Source organism: Papaver somniferum, chromosome 10, assembly GCF_003573695.1.
Source record: "Papaver somniferum cultivar HN1 chromosome 10, ASM357369v1, whole genome shotgun sequence".
Classification (NCBI taxonomy): Eukaryota; Viridiplantae; Streptophyta; class Magnoliopsida; order Ranunculales; family Papaveraceae; genus Papaver; species Papaver somniferum.
The window spans coordinates 123,960,603-123,983,620 of NC_039367.1; the positions used below are offsets into that span (position 1 = coordinate 123,960,603).

A 23,018-nucleotide genomic window follows, 5' to 3' on the forward strand; every position below is an offset into this window, starting at 1 on the left:
AGTTTGGGGGTATGGGAGAAACTTTTTAGTTGCAATATGAATAAATAAACTCCAGAGCCTAGAAATTTATGCATATTAAGGATCGCACTAACTAATCTAAGTGGATGGAAGCATTTTGGTTGTAGGAGTTGAGGAACCAATCTGATTAGATGGCAACATCTAAAGAGTCTATTGATAAAATCACGGAGCTCAGTTGTTAGGAATAACATGATAGTTTCACCATATCTCGTTGAGTCCTTTTCACTTTTTTTTGGTGTTGTTTTGTTTTTAAACTATGTTTCTAAGTGATTTGGTGGGGCTCACGAATCAAGTTGTTACCAATGCTAGGGTGAATTAGAGTGATTGAGATACCATGAAAAAAAAAAAGTTGAAAAAAAAAAAGTTGAGACCAGACCATTTGACCAAAAGGAATAAATTCAATAAAGTCGACCACTGGTACCCTTGTATATGCCAGTTGTGTTGACCTAGAGTTAGGTTATCGACCACTGGTACCCTTGTATATGCAGTGTGTTGATATTAGTCAGACTAGTATCTCAATCCATTAGGATAGGTTCATTTTGGCGGAGGCCTTCAGACAGATATGGGAAACGCCGTTCACTTAGTTAACATCAAAACCATCTATGTTTTTCTCTATATCCATCTTCTTGATCTATCCATGTGATTAATTTTGACTCCGGATATTGATGTCCATAGTGCGACTATCTGAGTAGAGCTTTGTCACTTTATATGTATTTTAGTATGCTTGAGTGCAAACTCGTGTACATCAATTGGAATTTCGCATCAGGGTACTTCCTCATGTAGTCAATAAGTATGTCAACCAAGGAGATTCTTTAGTGCCTTCCAAGGTTCTGCCTAGATAGCTAGGGCCTGGAGTGTAAAGGTTTTGTGGGTATATCTCTTGTAATCCCTCCCGAGACTATAACTCGACCACTAGGGCCACCTAGGGGTTTAAAGGATTATTGCATACGCTAAATGCAATCGACGATGCCTGCGACAGTGAGTTAGGATTTTATTTTCTATTTGATTTGCTCGAGGACTAGCAAATAATAAGTTTGGGGGTATTTGATAGGCACATTTTTGTGTCTTATATAATCTCAATTGTATATATTATTAGTGCTCGATTTTATATTTATTATGGATTTTTATGTCCATGTAGGTATTTTTGGAGAAATAAGCTTTTGCGGCGAAATTGGCTAAAAAAGTGGTTTTTGCGCTCGTGGGAGAAAATTACTATACTGACTCTCACTTTGGATAAGGGGTAACCTAATTACTAAGGGGTGACCCATTTCCAGGCATCTGCTAAAGGGAGACCAGCACAGTATAGGGGGAGGTCACTTTCTTCTCAAATTCGAATGAAATTTTGGCGGGAAAAATATCCAGCAAAGAACCAAACTTTGGGTTGGATTTCGAAGGTGTTTTAGAGAGATTCAATCGCTGAAATTTGTTGGGATGGACGTGATTGAGCATAACAGGCTTGGTATGTGCGCTGGAATCGATCAAATTGGGCTGGATAATCCAGAAAAAGGAAACAGAGTTTGAGTTTTGCACGGAAACTTTGTGGAATTATTTTAGGAATTCCAGGGAGACTAAAGGTGTGATATTGTTTTTTAAGGTGATATTCTATCTAAAGAAGAGTTTCGGATGATTTGGAAGTCTTAGAAACGCTTAAGGAAATCGGAAGAGAAGATTATTGCCGTGGCTTGCACGAAAAGAAAAAGAGAGAATTAATCGCTATTTTTAGGTTTCTGAGCAGTATAAAAGGTGTGTTCGAGTTCCAGGGAAGGTGACGAAGTTATTGGAACAGTTTGGGGAAGTTTAGAACACCATAGAGTCAAGAAATCGAAGTTGCAGGAAGTCGAGTTCTGCTGCTGCTGCTGAAGAACACGAAGAACATAAGGCTGTAAAGGACAGTCGTTTCTTAGGGTCTTAAATTTCAAATCCTGTAACAGTCCATTAGTAACAATTATTTCAGTTTGCAACAATTCCTTGTAACACTCGATCTGTAACAATTATAACTGTTACAATTAAGCTACTTTCATTCTTTTCTCACATACCTTCAATAAAAACACCTTTTGAGCCATGAGATATTATTTTGAGCGTGTTTTCACCATGAAGAGCTAAACCCCAACACTGGGATGACGGAGGAAGCCTAATATCATACTTGGGTAATTATATTTAATTCTTATATGACTTTTGCACTAATTAAAATTGAATTATGATTTTGATTAATTAGTTGTCATCTCGTTTGATGGGTCATGCTTGCTTAGATGTTTTGATGTCCCATGCTTAGGATTTACAACTAAAGTTTTGAGAATCTACCTTGGAAAAAATAAGAGTCCATGTCTTTATTGATCTATAATTGTTAAAGAATTAATATTTGAACCTTATGTTGTGAGTTTGGTGGAATCCTTAGTCCCAGTTTCTCCCGATACTGCTACCATATTTTTTGTATATATTTATTAGAATTAGTAAGTCTAGAATCGAGTCTACACAAGTCCAAGTTGAACGAACTTTATTTACCACTTAAAAAACTACATCATGCCAACAGAAGGTAGCCATAATCAATGGCTACCCTTCCTCCTGAGATGCAATCTCATCCATCCAAGTTCGCCACCGAACTGACAGACTTGTGGCAAGTTTTAGGCGACCAGCCAAGACGTGCCTAATAGCATCACATTCTATTTTTCTGCGGCAAGACTCTTGACTTTGACTTTCCGCACGTAGCAAAGAGCTACATGTTTTCTACAAAAACACTCGAGACATCAAACATGTCACAAACTGGGGAATACTCATCAAGGTATTGGTGTGGCGTTTTACAGCGTGCGACGTGCAATACGCCCGTTATAAGAAAGTGTCATGAAGTGGGACAATTAGTGACGGCAAGATGTAACGGGGTGTAAACGGATCCACTTCCTTCATCATGGAAGCATGGGTTTCTGACGGTTATACGTTACTCCACTCTTCCATCACCCAATCGTTCCCACTTCCTACGAGACCTGGGTACGTTTCAATATGACTTGTATAAATAGGCTTCACCTATTTCCACCAAACAACAAGTTTTTGGTTGGCAGCAACATAGTATCCAAAAATCACCAAGAACTGATAGCTTTTCGCTCTGCAAGCTAGTTCCACTTTCTGATACAAGTCATAAAACAAGCCACATCTTCAGAATTAACCATTCTGGTCTCAACACTCTCTTCGCTTCCCTCCCTAAGTCCAACCCTTCTCCTTCACTTTGTAACCGAAGCAAGCCTGGAACGACCATTTCTTGGTTTAGGCCAGGGTTGTACAGATTGATCTCCCGAATCAAAAGTACTCCCGTGCAGTGCATTGTTTAGGGTTTAGATTCGTTTCTTATCCACACACCCCAAATTACCAAAACCAGCAGAAATAGTTTTCACCCACAAACAGTGTGATACATTCATTTGGTGTAAGACTTGGAAGGTTTCAATAATGATTATTTCAATATCTTGAAAATTGCTTTGATTTTAATAGTGTATAAAAACGACTATTGACATTATAGAAGAATGTTTCAATTATTGAAATAAAGAGTTGATGATGTAACCATCTTTGGATATAAGCATATATAGTGTGTTCGCACATTAGTGTATAAGTCCATAAACCGTCAGCCAAGAGTATACATATGTGTGTATACGGAATTGGTGAAGGAGACGGGTTAAGTATGCGTACCCGTACGCATACTGGCGGAAGTTCTCAAACCGAGAATTTCTGCTGAGTTTAGTTCTGGCAAAACTCGTAACTAGTCACCTTAAGTATGCGTACCCGTACGCATACTGGCGGAAGTTTTTGAACCGAAAATTTTTGCTGAGTTTGGAAACTTAACAAACTCAAAATCCGGTTTCTTAAGTACGCATACCCGTACGCATACTTAATCTGGTTACTTTGTCAAATAGGTCAAGTCCATGAACTTAAACATTTAAATCATAAGGAATGCAATCTTTGCAACCCGTGGCTATAATATTCATGATTGATTCAAGTGAATCAAACCGATTTGATTTCAATTGTGTTTTCTAAACAATTGAACAACTCTTTAACTAGTTTCATTTGAGTCATTTGAACTAATTATAGTTGAGATGAATAAGGTTGATATGAGAGTAATCATATGGCTAACCTCAGTTAACTATTTATGAACCAACATGGTGTACACGTTTAGGTACGGCTACATAAACCTAAATGAGGGTACATTTCATTTGTGTGTAACAAGCTAAGTTCGATCTAACAGTTGAAAGATATTAGCTTGGTTGAATCAGGTTTTTCATCTAACGGTGAATATTGAATGCTTTGTTACCAAGGTAACTTGGATTGCAAACCCTGATTTCAAAAATATATAAAGGAGAACTCTAGCAACTGGGAAAACTAATCCCCACACCTCATGTGTGTTACTAGTTGCATAACTAGAGTCGATTCTCCTTTAACCTTAGGTTTCTTCTCGAGACCCTGTAGGTTAACGACTTGAAGACTTCATTGAGATTGTGAAGCCAGACCCAACTATTATCTTTGTAGTTGCGTGATCTGATCTTGTTATTTCTATCATGGTGGGGGCAATTGAAATAATTGGCTCGAGATTTTATATCTCCGATAGGCAAGATAGAAAAGTAATCAAAAATAAACTTCGTCTCATCGTTTGTGATTCCACAATAACTTGTTTCGCTAGTCGATTAAGTTTATTGTGAGGTGATTGATAATTCAAGGCTGTTCTTCAGGAATATAAGTCTGGTTTATCAATTGGTTCCTGTTCACCTTAATTTATCAAAAGACGGAACAAAAACTCTTGTGTATTTTTGTGAGAGAAAAATTTATTCAATCATATATACTTTTCTGTGTGAGACAGATTTGTCTATCAAGTCTTCGACTTTGGGTCGTAGCAACTCTTAGTTGTGGGTGAAATCATCTAAGGAAATCAAGCGTGTAGTATCCTGCTGGGATCAGAGACGTAAGGAGCGCAATTGTACCTTGAATCAGTGTGAGATTGGTTAGGGTTCAACTACAGTCCAGTCCGAAGTTAATTGGTAGTAGGCTAGTGTCTGTAGCGTCTTAATACAGTGTGGTGTTCAATCTGGACTAGGTCCTGGGGTTTTTCTGCATTTTCGATTTCCTCGTTAACAAAATTCTGGTGTATGTGTTATTTCTTTTCCGCATTATATTTTTTTCTATAATTGAAATATCACAGGTTGTGCGTTAAGATCAATCGATTAGAATATCCAACCTTTGGTTGTTGATTTACATTGATTGACACTTGAACATTGGTCTTTGGTACCGTTCAAGTAATTCCTCTTATATTCAATCATGATCGCAGATTTATATTTGCTGATTGCAGATTGAATTAAGAGTTAGAGATATTAAACTCTTTGATATACTTTAATCTAGATTGACTCTGACTGTCTAGTTGATTCTCTAGAAAGTGTATTGGAGTAAGTCCTCTCAGATTGCCAAACGAATTGTTGGGTGTGGTTGTTAGACCCCCGCATTTTCAAGTCTGTCTACCTGACCCGGCATCAGAAGTAGTAGACCTTGATATATCTATATTCCGCAGGGAATTTGGAGAATATATCAGAATCTGATGAGTGCATATGTCTCTCTTCATATTATATTGAAACTCAAGCTCCTAGATGAATTGTTCACTAGTATAGAGCCTAATGAGTGTTTAAGCTCCTAGCTGCATTACTCACTAATGCCGGAGCCCTCCTAGTATTTTCCTATGCTATGTTCCGCATCTGAACTCTCAATGTTGGCATGGCATGACGATTAATGTTCACTCGCAGCAGAGTAGCACGAATCTCCCGAAGTGTCAGTATTGAGATCTGCATGAAAGTACTCACACGGGCTGCGCCACTCTCTGTTAAAGAGATTTTTCGTGTCAACGCGCTTTTTAATTAAAAGTTAGCACGATCGACACACTTAAATTCCTTAAGGAAAACCTAGACTGTCCATGTCAGTCTTAAAGAGCAATCACGACCACACGATTTGGCCAGACAATTTGACAAGCCTAACCTACTCCCAGCGGAACTAGGCAATCACTGTGACGACCACCGGAGGACCCACTAGCATCCCATATGGTCGGATTCCTTTCAGTTCACCCACAACGCCTTTGAACGTTGGCCATAACATGGGTGATCGCTCTGTTGAAAAATGAGCTCAAACGAGCTAAGACCGGCAAAAACGGTCTCAAAAAACATCACAACCGCCCAACTTATCTAGCCTAGTTGGACGGCTTAGATCTTATTTCGAATGATCAAAAGGGTATTGGCGTGTTCACCGGCGACCCAACTCCGTCCTTGGTCAGCCGACTTTCTCATAGCAAGCTAAGAGCGCATTGAATCGCTTGCCCAAAGTATGGTGAACGCGCTGTTTTGGAAACCCTAAGTTGTTTTGCGGTAACGCGCTACTGTCGCAAACCGATCACAACCATCCATCTTCTTTGGCCAAATCGAATGGCTTAGATTCAATTTCAGGCGGCCCCGAAGGTATTAGCGTGATCACTGGAAACCCACATTTGCACATGGCGGATCGTCCTGCTCAAACTAACGCTCAGTTCCTTGAATCGTTCGCCCAAAAGAGGGTTGGCCGCATGGCTCCTAAACCCTAAATTACATCAACGATAATATGCAACTGCCTCTAATCATCTCGTCCATCCAACTTCACTAACCTGGTTGGATGGTTTGGATTTGTTTTCAGGAGGCCAACAGGGTAACGCTGTGATCATCGGCCACCCCTCCTCCATAGGGAGCGATCGACCAAGTGGTAGCTCATCCATAGGGTTCTCAAACGATCACCCAAAGGTGGCCGGTCATGCTACCTTTTTAAGACGCTCGATTCGCGACTAATTCGAACGAGCTCTAAAACAACGATGCTTCCTGCACATCGAATATTTTCAGCTGCTTGTTTAAAAGCGATGCTTTATATACATCGATTATAAGCGATGTTTTATAAATATAGATTTCACAAATAATTTATTGTTAGAGCATTGCTCGGTCGAACTCGCATGCGTTGTTATCTCAAGCATATTTGTTAATGTTAGTGATCTAAACTATAAGTCTTGATTTCTAGCCTACATAGCTAAAGGTCTAAAACTAGGATAGAAAGTGTAGTTGAGATCAAGAACTTCATGGAAATCATCATACAAGACGAAGGACTACTCAAAGAACTGGTGGATCTTCATCGACTAAAAGGTATGTGGAGACTTGAACTTATCTGTCACTCAAAAGTCTATCTATTTTATCTCATACTCTTGAGACAAAAGTCGTTTTGATATATAGACTTTGATTATGCACATTTGCAATTTCAAGCCGAGTTTATCTCGCCTATCTATTTCTCGAAATATTTGTTGGTAAGCTTTCGCTTTAGCCGAATTCATCTTTACCTAGTGACGAAAGTCATGTTATATTTCAATCACTTTGAAAATTGCTCTGACGAAAAATGGTCTGTGAATAACGGCTATATCCGTCCTCTGAGAATGTTTCAGTGATTGAAATGAGAGTTTAAATTACATAACCATTGGTAGGATGTAAGCATTGTTGTGGAAACACATATATGTATAAGTCCTTATTCCTTGAACCAAAGTCTGCGAACTTTGTTGATCAAGAGAAATGGAAGTGGCGTGAGACAAGTCCGCGAACTGGCGGAAGTTCTCGACCCAAGAATTTCTGCTGGAGTTTGTGAACTCCTTCCATGAGCTTAAGTACGCGAACCCAGTCCGCGAACTTGAGCAGGTTATATCTAAAACCGGTTTTTCTTGAACTCATGTTTATTTAAACTAAGGGATGCTTTTGCAAACCGTGGCTATAAAGTTCGTGAACCAATTCGAGTGAATCAAACCGTTTTTGCTTCGATTGTGTCTTGTGTAGTTACATAAGATCTAAACAATTGAACAACTCTCTAACTAGTTCATTTGAGTCATTTGAACTAGTTATGGTGAGGAAGAATATGGTTGATATGAAAGTAATCATATGGGTAACCATTTGTTTAACTATTGTTGAACCAACAAATGTTAATGTTTGGGAACGGTTCGTAAACCCAAAATTGGACATTTCATTTGTGTGTAACAAGCTCAGTTTTCGATCCAATGGTTGAGAAATATTAGCTTGAATCTAATCGGGTTTTCATCTAAAGGTGAATATTGAATGCTTTGTTACCAAGATAACAATGATTGCAAACCCTGATTTGAAAACCTAGCAACTGGGAAACCTAAACCCCACACCTTACGTGTGATACTAGTTGCATAGCTAGAGTCGATTCTCCTTTAACCTTTGTGTTAGAATACTGCTCGGTTGAACCCACTAGCGTTGGTATGTCAAGTTAGTTGTCAATTTTAGTTGCCAAAATGCATTCTTGATTTAGCATACTAAAGATAGTTTCAGACTAGATTAGGTCTAAGAAGTTGAATCGAAGCTATCCTTAAAGGATGAAGATTGAAGATTGAAGACTACAAGAAGACATCAACAAGCACTTCATCAACAAAGGTATGTGATTGATTTCATTTGGATTCTTGTTCAATTCTACCTTTCTAATCTATCAAGATAAATGCTCACTCTATGGAACAATTCCAATGACGGTAAATGTACATTTATGTATATATACTTGAGGTTATTTGATTCATGACCTTGGATACAATAACCTTTATCCTTATAAATAATTTCATGATATAGTGAATGAGCTTACGAATTCAACGAGCCAAGAATCACTCAATTCCGAGTTATAACGATGAAGTTATGAGTGATTTATTAAAGTAACAGTTATAAGTGTTGTTGTAACTGTTACAGTTCGTTAGTAGGAAACAATCCATGGACTGCTTGTAACGGTTCACGGACTTGGGACCAATTACGTGACTAAAAGGAAATTTTGGTCAAATTGGTGATGTTTCCTTATCCAGGCAAGATAGCTATTAATCCAAACATATTTGATTACCATATTAAAGTGTTTGTGATAACTTTAAATTCCTGCCTAAGTTAAAATGTGATTTATTCACACAAATACAATATTTGCTAATTAATTATTTATTTAATTATTTTGGCAAGAGTTGTAACTTAGGAAAGACTCCCAAATTTAGGAGAGTCTTGAAAAAGGAAAATAGCTTTGCTTAGTTTTTAAGCTATGTTTCACTATAAATAAAGGGTTCGTGAGTTTACACGGTTTTCATCCCCTTTGGAAAATTGGCGTAAGCTTTGCAGGTTGTTTCCATGTCTTTTGTTCTTCGTGAACAAGAGTGAGATAAAAGTCTTTGTATTGGGGATCACAAAGCCAAGTTGGATTAAATCTTTGTCATTGATTATACAACTTGTAATCTAGGTTTTTCACCTCTTGTCTATTCTAAGGTTTTCTCTTCTGATATAAAACCATTCAAGAGTTGTTGATCATAAACCCTGGGTTCTGATAGATTTCAGTTTCCGATCGTATACCAACACTTGTTAGTCTAAATCGGAGACTAGAAAGAAAAACTTCTTTTGAGGCATCTCGTAAAAATCCTTGAGAAGTTTTAAACAAGATATTTCTAGATTTATTCTAGTTGTTCTTGTGGTAGAATAATTAGGTTTCTCTTCCTTTATTGAAGAGTATAATAATCCATAATCTATACATTTGTTTTGATAATACTTTTACCTAGTAATTGTTTTTTATCAAAATAAACACAAGATTTCCAAAACCTTGATTCACATCTAAAGGGAAATCAAACCGGTGTTTTGTGCAAACAAAATATCAAATCGTATCAATCGTGTTGTTGTGTCTTCTAAAGAGAGCCTTGGGTTCTGCTAGAAGATTAACGAGAAGAATTCCTAAAGACAATCGGTTTTGTGCAAGGAGTTATATTTGTGCTGAAGCAGTTATTACATCTAGTCCGAATAGGTAGTAGGAAATTGGTGTAACAACTTATAATCAGTGTGTGTTTATTCTAGACTAGGTCCCGGGGTTTTTCTGCATTTGTGGTTTCCTCGTTAACAAAATTTCTGGTGTCTGTGTTATTTCTTTTCCGCATTATATTTTATTTATATAACTGAAATAATACAGGTTGTACGTTAATCAATCATAGTTGTTAAATCCGACCTTGTTTGTTGGATAAGACTTGATTGATCTTGAGCAATTGATTTTGTTATTTTCACATCGTTAGACCAGTATGGACTAACCCTATTACAAGTGGACACTGTATTGAAATATTCCTTTAGTGATTGTTGCTTAAAGAGGTTTATACACGGTGGATATTGAATAGGTTGTGATTAAAACAAAAGACTTTGTTTCAAGAGCTTCGCACTAAAATCAAGTTTACGGACTTGTTTCTGTTTAACTTTGATTGTGTTGAAATAGAGATATTAAACTCTTTGATATACTTTACTTTAGATTGAGTCTGACTGTCTAGTTGATTCTCTATAAGTAAGTCCTCTCATATTTTCAAACGAATTGTCGGGTGTGGTTGTTAGACCCCCGCTTTTTCAATTGGTATCAGAGCAGGAAAACACGCTAAGACCTCATAAGTCTGTGTTTGTAGAAATCTGATTCTATGAACAGAGGTGCTATCTCTATAAACGTACCACCAGCCTTCGATGGCACGAACTACTTATGGTGGAAAATTGCTATGCGAGCTTTTCTTCAAGCACGTGATTTTCAATCATGGGTATATGTAGTTAATGGCTATGATGCTCCCGTTGTGGCAGTTGGAGATGTAAACGTTCCCAAAAAAATTGGTGAATACAGTCTTGCCGAGATACTTGCTGCAAATAAAAATTCTGACGGTTTGAATGCCATCATACATGCCATTACCCCAGATCTTCAGCACCACGTGACTACGTGTAATAAGTCTAAAGATGCTTGGGATATCTTAGAAATCGTATTCGAAGGGAATGCCGCAGAGAAAGAAGCAAGGCTTCAAAATCTAGCTTCTAACTGGGAAAACCTTCGCATGTCTGATGATGAAACCTTTGATGAGTTTAACCAAAGACTTTCTCAAATAGTTAACTCCTCATTTGCATTAGAAAGAACTATTTCGGAGAAAGATATTGTGTGCAAAATTCTCAGGTCTCTACCATCAAGATACGAGTCTAAGAAACATGCCATTGCAGAAGCAAACGATCTTTCTACACTCTCCAGAAATACTCTTGTTGGAAAGTTAAAGATCTTTGATAATGAACGCGCATCTAGAAAAGAGGTGATTTCTCTTAAAGATGCAAAAAATTTTGAATCCTCTAAGGATAAATCTGGTTCGCCAGATACTAAGGATGTTACTCCACGACAATATAGAAAATTCTTGAGAGATAGGAAAAAGAGTTTTTCTAAAGTTACAACATCTTCTAATGATGATGTACAATGATATAACTGTCGTGGTTACGGGCACTTGTCTTCAGTATGTCCTAGCTGGAGCCGTAGACAATCGGCATATACTGCAGCTTTGCCTACTCTTGATGATGGTCCTGAATATTATAATCCCCAAGAGCTCGCAGGAGAGGTTGCATTAGCTTCTGGAAAAATTCTTTCGGATACTGATTCTGATTCTGACGAAGAAGTGTTCCATGTGGATCCAGTCGCTAATAATCTTCTTAAGGAATGTCATAAAAAACTCTCGGAAGCTGAAGGCACCATTTTAAGTGAGAGAGTTAAATATGACAGACTTCGTAGTTGGAATAAATACTTGAAAGACCAACTTGATTCTAGTGGTGCAAGAGATCATCTCAACGAAATACGGAAGCTTAAAGAAGAAATTACCGAGGTCGTGATCGGGAAATTATTCTTCAAGAAAAGCTAGATAACTTGGAAAACATTGAGATGAACTTGTTATTTGATTCGGAACGAGAAGATCTCAAATCTCAATGTGAATCATCCAAGAATGATCTAGTTTTTGCACTTGAAAAGGTCAAAAGGTTGGAAGAAGAAAACTCGAGCTTAAAAGAGAGTTTGTCTAGAAATAGCAGCTCAGTAAAATTAACCTCGATATTGGGAGCATGTAGAATTTATCGTGATACACGAGGATTGGGCTATGAAGGAATAGACGCTCCTGGTATTTGCAAAGAGGTAAAATTTGTCAAAGCTAAAGATTCTTCTAAACCAAAACCCTCCACGGTTGACAAAAGTAAAGTATTTCTACCAACTGTCGATGACGAAAAAAAGAAATTCTGTCAAGTTCCAAAGCAAGCACATACACATTTAGGTAACACTAAACATAACTTTTTCCATTCTACTAAACATTGTTTTTATTGTGGAAAACCAGTTCACTTGCAAAGGAATTGCATATATCTTAAACTAGATAAAATCATATTTAATTCTGTTAAGATGACAAGATCTGATGTTCCGAACTGGAGAAAAACTGAGTCTCATAATATCAGTTCTTCTGGTATTCCCTCCAAGAATCTTCATAATTTTAGTGGGGAGAAAAAGAAATTTGTTGCTCCAAAAGCTACTCAGAAATGGGTACCAAAGAAGATCAATAAAGCAACAAATACTGTTAAGAAGGATCTCCCAGACAAGAGTTCGACAAGGGATAACATCTTAAAAAGGTATGGAACAATTATTGAAAGTTTCGAGGAAGTTTTTAAATTCCTAGAGTCCGTGTATAGTTTTGTTTCGAATACCTGTGGTGAGCAAGATTTTGTTCACCTCAACACAACCTGATTGTGTTGAAAGTGCACCCTCACCAAGAAACCCTAGTAAATGCTGTGAGGATTGCAAAAGAATCGGGGCGCACATATTGTGTTTGGTAATTTTTGAATATGTGGAACAATTTATTGTTTCGAGCTGAGTCTAACTCACTTACATATCTCTCGAAATATGTGTTGGTAAGCTTTCTCTTTAGCCAAGTTCATCTTTACCTAGTGACGAAAGTCATATTAAGTTTCAATCACTTTGAAAATTGCTCTGACGAAAAATGGTTTGTGAATAACGGCTATATAACTTTCTCTGAGAATGTTTCAATGATTGAAATGAGAGTTTAGACTATATAACCATTTGGAGGATATAAGCATTGTTTTGGAAACACATATGTGTATAAGTCCTTATTGCTTGAACCAAAGTTTGCGAACTTTGTTGATCAAGTGAAACCGGAGAAGTGCGTGAGCTAAGTCCGCGAACTCATTCCGCGAACCCATTCCACGAACTGGCAAAGTTCTCAAACCCGAGAATTTCTGCTGGAGTTGGTGAACTCCATCCGAGAACTTAAGTCCGCGCACACAGTCCGCGAACTTGAGTATGTTAGGTCTAAAAATGATATTTGTGAACTTATCTATATTAACTAAGGAATGCTAATTGCAAACCGTGGCTTTATAGTTCATGAACCGATTCAAGTGAATCAAATCGTTTTTGCTTCAATTGTGTCTTGTGTAGTACATGAGATTTCCTTGCAATTGAACAACTCTCTAACTAGTTCATTTGAGTCATTTGAACTAGTTATGTTGAAGAAGAATATGGTTGAATACCACGCATATGATTCTTAATTACCTAACTTGATGTGTGATTGAAATTCTTATGTATAACAGGTTAGAAGCAATAATCAATGCCTTTGGATGTTGGTTTTTATTGTCAAAGAATCTTTTTCACACTCTTATGGTAACCATTCTTGGTGTAAATCCTTATGGAAAAGGTTATTCTTCCCTTTAAGCATATCAATTCTTGTTTATACAAGTGTGTATCTTAGAAAAGATGATCACAATACATGATCTTTATGATTATATATTGTGTATCGTTACCATGAGATAGTTCTATTGTTTCTAGTAACACGATCTCATAAGAGATTTTCAATGGTTGGTTCTTAACTCGTATCTCCTTACAGGGTTTCTAAAATCCAATAAATCCTTATCTCTGGTATAAGGTCACTCTTGTTGTTCTTTCGGGAATGACATCTTATGGGGGAGAGTTCTTAAATGAACTCGTGCTTAATTGCTATATCTTTGAGGGGAGAAGCGGTTGTGGAACATGTAGGGGTTAACTTGTATCTTAATAAACTCCTTGATGAAGTCACTAAGTTTCGACTATGTGATATCATCTAAATAAGTTGATATGTTTTCCCTTGGTCAAGAAGTTCCTCTATGAAAATTTCATTATGATCCCACCAGTTTTTCGTACCTTTCCAATTTATATTAACAAAAAGGGGGAGATTATTGTATTTCACACTACATATACATATAGTTTATGGATCATTATGTAAGGGGGAGTGGTTTTCATGTCGAGATGAAGTATTGACTAAGGAGGAGTGATACATATCACCGTAGTATTATTGTCAAAGTTGCGATTACAATTGAACTTTGATTTTGTGTAATAATACTATGATGGATCTTCAACAAGTACAAGATGAGCACACTCATAACTGAAAAACCAAAGAAATCAAGCATGTAGGATTTTGGTTTTGTCAAGTACAATCCATATATAAAATGGTTTTGTCACTAAAATTGACAAAGGGGGAGATTGTTAGAGCACTGCTCGGTTGAACCCACTAGCGTTGGTATGTCAAGTTAGTTGTCAATTTTAGTTGCCAAAATGCATTCTTGATTTAGCATACTAAAGATAGTTTCAAACTAGATTAGGTCTAAGAAGTTGAATCGAAGCTATACTTAAAGGATGAAGATTGAAGATTCAAGACTACAAGAAGACATCAACAAGTACTTCATCAACAAAGGTATGTGATTGATTTTATTTGGATTCTTGTTCAATTCTGCCTTTCTAATCTATCAAGATAAATGCTCACTCTATGGAATAATTCCAATGACGGTAAATGTACATTTATGTATATATACTTGAGGTTATTTGATTCATGACCTTGGATACAATAACCTTTATCCTTATAAAGAATTTCATGATATAGTGAATGATCTTACGAATTCAACGAGCCAAGAATCACTCAATTCCGAGTTATAACGATGAAGTTATGGGTGATTTATTAAAGTAACAATTATAAATGTTGTTGTAACTGTTACAGTTCGTTAGTAGGAAACAATCCATGGACTACTTGTAACAGTTCACGGACTTGGGCCCAATTACGTGACTAAAAGGCAATTTTGGTCAAATTGGTGATGTTTCCTTATCTAGGCATGATGGCTATTAATCCAAACATATTTGATTACTATATTAAAGTGTTTGTGATAACTTTAAATTCCTGCCTAAGTTAAAATGTGATTTATTCACATAAATACAATATTTGCTAATTAATTATTTATTTAATTATTTTGGCAAGAGTTGTAACTTAGGAAAGACTCCCAAATTTAGGAGAGTCTTGAAAAAGGAAAATAGCTTTGCTTAGTTTTTAAGCTATGTTTCACTATAAATAAAGGGTTCGTGAGTTTACACGGTTTTCATCCCCTTTAGAAAATTGGCGTAAGCTTTGCAGGTTGTTTCCATGTCTTCTGTTCTTCGTGAACAAGAGTGAGATAAAAGTCTTTGTATTGGGGATCACAAAGTCAAGTTGGATTAAATTTTCATGATTGATTATACAACTTCTAATCTAGGGTTTTCAGCTCTTGTCTATTCTAAGGTTTTCTCTTCTGATATAAAACCATTCAAGAGTTGTTGATCATAAAACCTGGGTTTTGATAGATTTCATTCCGATCGTATACCGACACTTGTTAGTCGAAATCGGAGACCAGAAAGAAAAACTTCTTTTGAGGCATCTCGTAAAAATCCTTGAGAAGTTTTAAAAAAGATATCTCTAGATTTATTCTAGTTGTTCTTGTGGTAGAATAATTAGGTTTCTCTTCCTTTATTGAAGAGTATAATAATCCCTAATCTACACGTTTGTTTTGATAATACTTTTACCTAGTAATTGTTTTTTATCAAAATAAACACAAGATTTCCAAAACCTTGATTCACATCTAAAGGGAAATCAAACCGGTGTTTTGTGCAAACAAAATATCAAATCGTATCAATCGTGTTGTTGTGTCTTCTAAAGAGAGCCTTGGGTTCCGCTAGAAGATTAATGAGAAGAATTTTCTAAAGACAATCGGTTTTGTGCTAGGAGTTCTATTTGTGCTGAAGCAGTTATTACATCTAGTCCGAATATGTAGTAGGAAATTGGTGTAACAGCTTATAATCAGTGTGTGTTTATTCTGGACTAGGTCCCGAGGTTTTTCTGCATTTGCGGTTTCCTCGTTAACAAAATTTCTGGTGTCTGTGTTATTTCTTTTCCGCATTATATTTTATTTATATAATTGAAATAATACAGGTTGTACGTTAATCAATCATAATTGTTAAATCCGACCTTGTTTATTGGATAAGACTTGATTGATCTTGAACAATTGATTTTGTTATTTTCACATCGTTAGACCAATCTGGACTAACCCTATTACAAGTGGACACTGTGTTGAAATATTCCTTCAGTGATTGTTGCTTAAAGAGTTTTATACACGGTGGATATTGAATAGGTTGTAATTAAAACAAAAGAATTTGTTTCAAGAGCTTCACACTAAAATCAAGTTTATGGACTTGTTTCTGTTTAACTTTGATTGTGTTGAAATAGAGATATTAAACTCTTTGATATACTTTACTCTAGATTGAGTATGACTACTAGTTGATTCCCTATAAAGTGTATTGGAGTAAGTCCTCTCATATTGTCAAACGAATTGTTGGGTGTGGTTGTTAGACCCCCGCTTTTTCACTTTGGTTTCTTCTTCTAAACCAGGTTAACGACTTAAAGACTTCATTGGGATTGTGAAGCCAGACCGATACTACTTTTCTTATAGTTGTGTGATCTGATCTTGCATCTTCTATCGTTACGAGTACGATTCTAATAATTGGCTCGAGATTTTATATCTCCGATATGCAAGATAGAAAAGTAATCACAAACACTTCGTCTCATCGTTTGTGATTCCACAATATATTTTTTCGCTGCGTCGATTAAGATTATCATGAGATGATCAATAATACTAGGCTGTTCTTCGGGAATATAAGACTGGTTTATTGATTGGTTCCTGTTCACCTTGATTTATTAAAAGACGGAACAAAACTCGTAGGTATATTCGTGGAGACGAATTTATCTACTACCGTAGATTTTTCTGTGTGATACATATTTGTTTATTAAAATCTTCGACTTTGGGTCGTAGCAACTCTTAATTGTGGGTGAGATCATCTAAGAGAATCAAGTATGTAGCATCCTGCTGGGATCAGAGGAGTAGGAGCATAGTTGTACCTTGGATCAGTGTGAGATTGATTGGGGTTCAACTATAGTCCAGACCGAAGTTAAGTTGGAGTAGGCTAGTGTCTGTAGCAGCTTAATACAGTGTGTGTTCAATCTGGACTAGGTCTCGGGGTTTTTCTGCATTTGCGGTTTCCTCGTTAACAAAATTCTGGTGTCTGTGTTATTTCTTTTCCGCATTATATTTTTTTATATAATTGAAATATCACAGGTTGTGTGTTTTTCAATTAATTATAATATCCGACCTTTTGGTTGTTGACTTAAATTGATTGACACTTGGATATTATTCTTTGGTACCATCCAAGTTATCTTCTTTGATAAAGACTCGCAGATTTCTATTTTCTTGAGTAAAGATCAAATCGAGAGATTGAGATATAAACTCTTTGATATACTTTTATCTAGATTGAGTCTGACTGTCTAGTTGATTCTCTAGAAAGTATATTAGAGTTTGTCCATACAGATTGCTAACCGAATTGTTGGGTGTGGTTGTTGTACCCCCATTTTTTCATTTATTATTTGACCTAAAAAGCACTATGTGCTGCTTTTAGCGGCGAGTCTCATAACTTGACCCATTTACTCGAGACATCAAACATGTCATAAAATGGGGGATGCTCACTAGGGGTATTGGTCTGGCGGTTTACAGAATGCGGCGTGCAACGCGCCCATTACGAGAAAGTGTCAGGAAAGGACGGACGGTTAACAGTAATGAGAGTAGTGGGTGAAAGTGTGACTAGTTCTCCCTCGTAATGGAAACGTTGTGATCACCACTTTTTACACAACCCCACTTCTCCACTACTTAATCACCTCCACTTCCTACGAGATCAGGGCATGCTCGAACATGACTTGTATAAATAGGATTTCAACCTATTTCGATAACACAAGTGTTATCAACACAGGTATCCGGAAACCATATTCTGATACAAGTCATAAAGCATCCACACCTTCATAATTCAACATTCTGATCTCAAACACCTTCTTCGCTTCCCTCCCTAAGATCAACCCTTCTCCTTCACTTTGTGACCGAATTGAATCTGGAATGGTCATTTCTTGGTTTAGGCCAGAATCTTGCAGATTGATCTCTCGAATCTAAAAGTACTCCCGTGCAGTGCATTTGTTTAGGGTTTGAACTCGCTTCTCATCAACACACCCAAATTTACCAAAAACAGCAGAATCAGTTTTTACCCCAGAAATTGGATTATATTGAAACATACGTGCCTGACATGAATATATCTAACTATACCTGGCTTCTATTGAATTTCCAGATATCTATCCGAAAAAAGATCTCTACCCATGCCCAAAAAATTGGAGATAGCAATGGCACGGGAACTGGAGCCACATTCATAATAAAATTTGTTTTTAGTACGATTCACATATTGGCCAGAAGCCTGTTGATACATAGCAAGCATCTCATTCATATTGTGTAAACTATGCCACCTCTGCAAAAAATCAAAATATCGTCAGCAAAAAGGAGATGAGTTGGCGCCACTCCTTTCTTGTTTACCATAACATGCATACTCTTTATAACAAAGAGCTTTGTAAGATTACGGCTCAGAATATCTTCAATAAGCAAAAAAATCAAAGGTGACAGTGGATCACCTTGCCGCAAACCCCTAGTGATGCTTAAGAAACCTCCAGGACTTCCATTAATCAAGATAAAAATCCATGCATAGTAGAGGATATTAAGAATCCAGGTGCACCAGTTTTCAGAGAAACCATACCTTCTAAAAACTTCCGGAACAAATTCCCTGCTAACCGTGTCAAAAGCTTGGGAAATATCCAATTTAAGGCCAACATTACCATGTTTCCTGCTCGTGCCAATTTCATTAATCATCTCATATGCCAAAGCAATATTCTCGTGAATGGTTCTTCCTTTCATAAACGCAACTTATTCTTCAGAAATCAGCTTGTTTAGCACCGTACCAAGTCTAGTAGCCGAAATTTTAGTGATGATTTTGAAGAAAAAATTACTCAAACCAATTGGTCTATAATCCTTAATTGTGTCAAAAGCATTGTTCATTGGAATAAGAACAATAAAACTAGAGTTAATGTCATTTGGATTTTTTTCATCGACCAACAATTTGTAATGGCACTAAACAAATCTGCAATAATAATATCCCAAAATTTCCTATAGAATATACTTGAGAACCATCTGGGCCAAGTGCAAAATCGGCTCCAACTCAAAAAAAAAACCTCTTTAATCTCTTCTAAAGTTGGCAAAGCATCCATATATGCACTCTCAGCAGCCGAGATGCATTCATGGTCAATTTCAAACAGTTTTGGATCAATATTAACGTCGCCACCATTGAATTTGTGTTTGTAATAATTGACAATATAGTCAGTTATTTCATTCTGCACAAACAAAGTAAAGTCAGTGGAAATATTAATTTCTGAGAGTGTATTTTGGCTCCGTCACATACGAATGCTATTGTGAAAAATCTAGTATTCCGATAGCCATCCTCCAACCAAGTAATTTTGAATTTCTTCTTGAGCATGACTGCTAACCCAATTCTAACGTCATCAACAACCTTTTTGGCATCCATCACCTTAGTAAATTGCAATTCATCCGCTGGATCATAATCAAGAAGATCATTCCCTGCTTCAAGCCTGAGTTCATCTTGCTTTAAATGAAACTGCACATCCCCATAAACTGTTCGGTTCCATAATTTCAGGGTCTCCTTCAACCTCTTTAACTTTCTAGCAAAAACAAAAGGAGGCGCACCATCTAGCCTCAGTTTCCAGTTATCCTCAACCAGCTTCATAAACCTCGGATGAGATAGCCACATCTTATGAATTCGAAAAGGAGCTCTAGCTGGCCTTGGATTATCAAAAGCGAAGCCAAATAGAGGGGAATGGTCCGATGCAATCCTGTGAAGGGCTTTGCATCTCCAATTCTCATATTTGTAGAGCCAGGCGTCATTAACAACAACCCTATCAAGCTTAGAAACAATTCCTTGTTGGCCACTTTGGCGATTGGACCAAGTGTAATTCTTACCAATGGCATCTGCCTCAACCAAGCCATTATCAGAAATACAGCTTCTAAATTCATTCATATAAATTGCCTTTGGAACCATACCTCATTTCTTTTCTTCCAGACGCAAATACAATTAAAATCACCAATCACTAACCAAGCAATAGATAAGAATCCCAGTACTAGTTGCTGCCAAAACAATTTTCTAGTAATAGGATTGAAAGAGGCACGTACTGCTGTGATAAAATCATCATTAAAATCTAAAGCAATTGCTTGACTTGAACAAGATAAAATACCTGGCCGCGCAAAAGAATTCTTCCACAAAACCAAAATCCATTAACTTCATTTGTAATAACATCGTCACAAAAATCATCCAACTTCAAGCTTCGAACAAAACGTGTATTGCAAAAAACCATAGGCTCCGCAATACCAATAATGTCCGGTTTTTGCAAACTATAAAGCTCCTTCAACTTGGCCTTTGCACCATCCTTAGCCAAGCCTTGAGCATAACAGTAGAAAACCCGCATTAATTACCTTTCTTTTTCGGAGGGTTTGCCGAACCCTTTAATTGTTGGGGATTTCTAACTCTACTCCGACCTCTGGTTTGCAGCGCTTCATTGTGTTTTCCATCCAATTTCTTGGGCAGAGAATCTCGCTTCTTCTTTTCTGCCAATTCTTTCTTCTCCGGCGCAGCTTGGTTCGCCTTATTGGCACATGAGAGTTTATCAGCTTCAATGTCTAAAGTCTCAGCTCTTGGATTAATTGATTGCAAAGGATCTGGAGGGTTTCCAACGAAAACCTCATCCACTTCCTCCTACATCTCATCGGCCCCAGTATCAAACATGTTGGAAGTCTCAATTTCATCATGTGTCTTAGCTGGTGAATTCCTTCTTGTTGTCTTAGTGGGAGAACTAAAACCATCATCTATTTGCCCCACCACAAAATTAGTTGGCAAGGAACCCTCGCCAATGGTCTCAATAACCGACTCAGTGTGGACCTCAGAAGGCGTACTTATCTCTGTTGGCGTTGCATCAGTTGGCGTAATATCTGTCTGTGCAGTGTCGATCTCAATTTGCTTATTCTTTTCTAGAATTAATCTTCTTGCATTTTGCAGCTTAGCCAGAGCAGCATCTTGTCCAATCTTAGTCAAATCAGCCGCCTTAGCGAGCTCATTAGCTTTACCTTTTAGATCATCATACTCATGGAAAGCTGCGACTTCTTCATCTTCCAAATTGTAGCATCAGGTTCAGATTGAGTCGCGTCATTCACTGACGCAGCAACGTGAACTTGGTTTGCACCATCATTGTACGGAGACAACTGCGATGTGTTAAGTTGCAAAGTAGCACCATAATTGCGCAACATCCTCGGTGGACTGGCATTACCTGAAGCACTAACAATAGCACTACTAGTAGGACTTTAGATTTACGTATGTTTCCTCGCAAAAAGTAACCAAAGGATCAACCTCCAAAACAAGAGGATTAGCAGGTGGATTTGCAGCAGGTGGATTATCAATATATTGACCAGTGTGTTGCGGATTAAGAGGCGGGTTTTTGGACACCTTCTTCTTATGCCAATAATTCTTAATCTCATCCATCTCATTAAAAATAGCTTGTTGAATATTTGCGTCTGTTTCGGCATCAACTTTCTTCTTCAGTTCATTGTACTTCTTAGTACGACGATCAGGTTCATCATGGCCAATAGATTTGCAATAATCACAAAATTTTGGCTGGTTCAAATTTTCATATTCTTGAATAAAAACCTTCAGAATTGTCTTCCCCGTCAGCAATAATATTACCAAGTGGCTTTGAAAAATCAATATCAATTAAAACAGCCGCAAAATAGCCGTAATCCTGCTGTAAAGTTTTAGGATCACAGGCAACGGGCTTGCCGAGACCTCTAGCCATCCTAAACAAGCATTCTTCATCCCAAAACTCAAAAGGAAGATATGAAAATCTTACCCATACAACATCTCTTGTAACCTTCTCTGATTCTGGATCAAACATGGGAGTTCATGGCTGGACTTTTAATTGTTGATTTTTTGCTTTCCACGGACCTTCATAGCTGACACGCTTTCTTTCAGCTTCATTGTATAACTTGATAACAAAATATCCTTTGATCCATGGAATAAATTGAACCTGGCCTGTAAGGTTTCATTGATTCAATAAATCCCTCGTAGATGCACAAGATAACAAACCCATTAGTGTCGCGTAATTTTGGAATATATTCCCTGTCTTTTTTTTTTTTGTAAAATTGTATATCTTATATATGTCGATTGATAAATTGTGTCCCCAATGCATCCTTGCTTAATTTTGCCTGTCTAAATTGGGGCCTAGACCACTTATTTGGGGCCTATTAAATTTCCCTTCCCACTCCACCAAATTGTTATGGGCTACCAAACTTCTCAAAAATACTAATTTACCCCCAAATTAATTTCTAAAACTATCTCATATAAATACTAATCTTTCCATTTTCAGTAAATCCAAAAACATAAAAAACCTAAACCTAAAAAACTTTCTATTTTCATTCTATCTTTCCAAATTCTCAAAACCCTAATCAATTTATTTTTTTGATCCTCTTCTCCAACGATCTTCGATCCAACCAAGAAAATGGTAAATCTCCATCAACCCGTTGTAGTTTTCTCATTTTTTTCATTGATTTACATGTTTAAATTTTCAATTTTTGAAAACCGAAATCTCTGATCTTACCCAGAATCGGTCTATGTTGACACATCGAATAAACCGATTCTGAGTTTTGTTCTTCGGCCATGAAGAGCATGCAGAGTAATCGATTTATATGATGATTAACATCAACCAATTCTAGGTTTAGAAACGAAATATGAAAAGACATCACCAGAATCGGTTTATAAGTGCATGAATATCATCCGATTCCAGGTACTAATTTTTTTTTAACCCTGCGATTCCACAATCGAGTTTTATA

General features: G+C 37.0%; 1 protein-coding gene across 1 annotated transcript; it reads right to left on the reverse strand.

Moving 5' to 3' along the window:
• Nucleotides 1-18,360: 18,360 nt before the first annotated feature.
• Nucleotides 18,361-20,184, reverse strand: LOC113316178. The gene is made up of 3 exons (XM_026564398.1): nucleotides 19,531-20,184; nucleotides 19,304-19,462; nucleotides 18,361-18,549 (listed from the first exon to the last, which is right to left on the reverse strand). Exons 1-3 carry the CDS (start codon nucleotides 20,182-20,184, stop codon nucleotides 18,361-18,363), a joined length of 1,002 nt encoding a protein of 333 aa, XP_026420183.1.
• Between the last annotated feature and the right edge of the window lie 2,834 nt (nucleotides 20,185-23,018).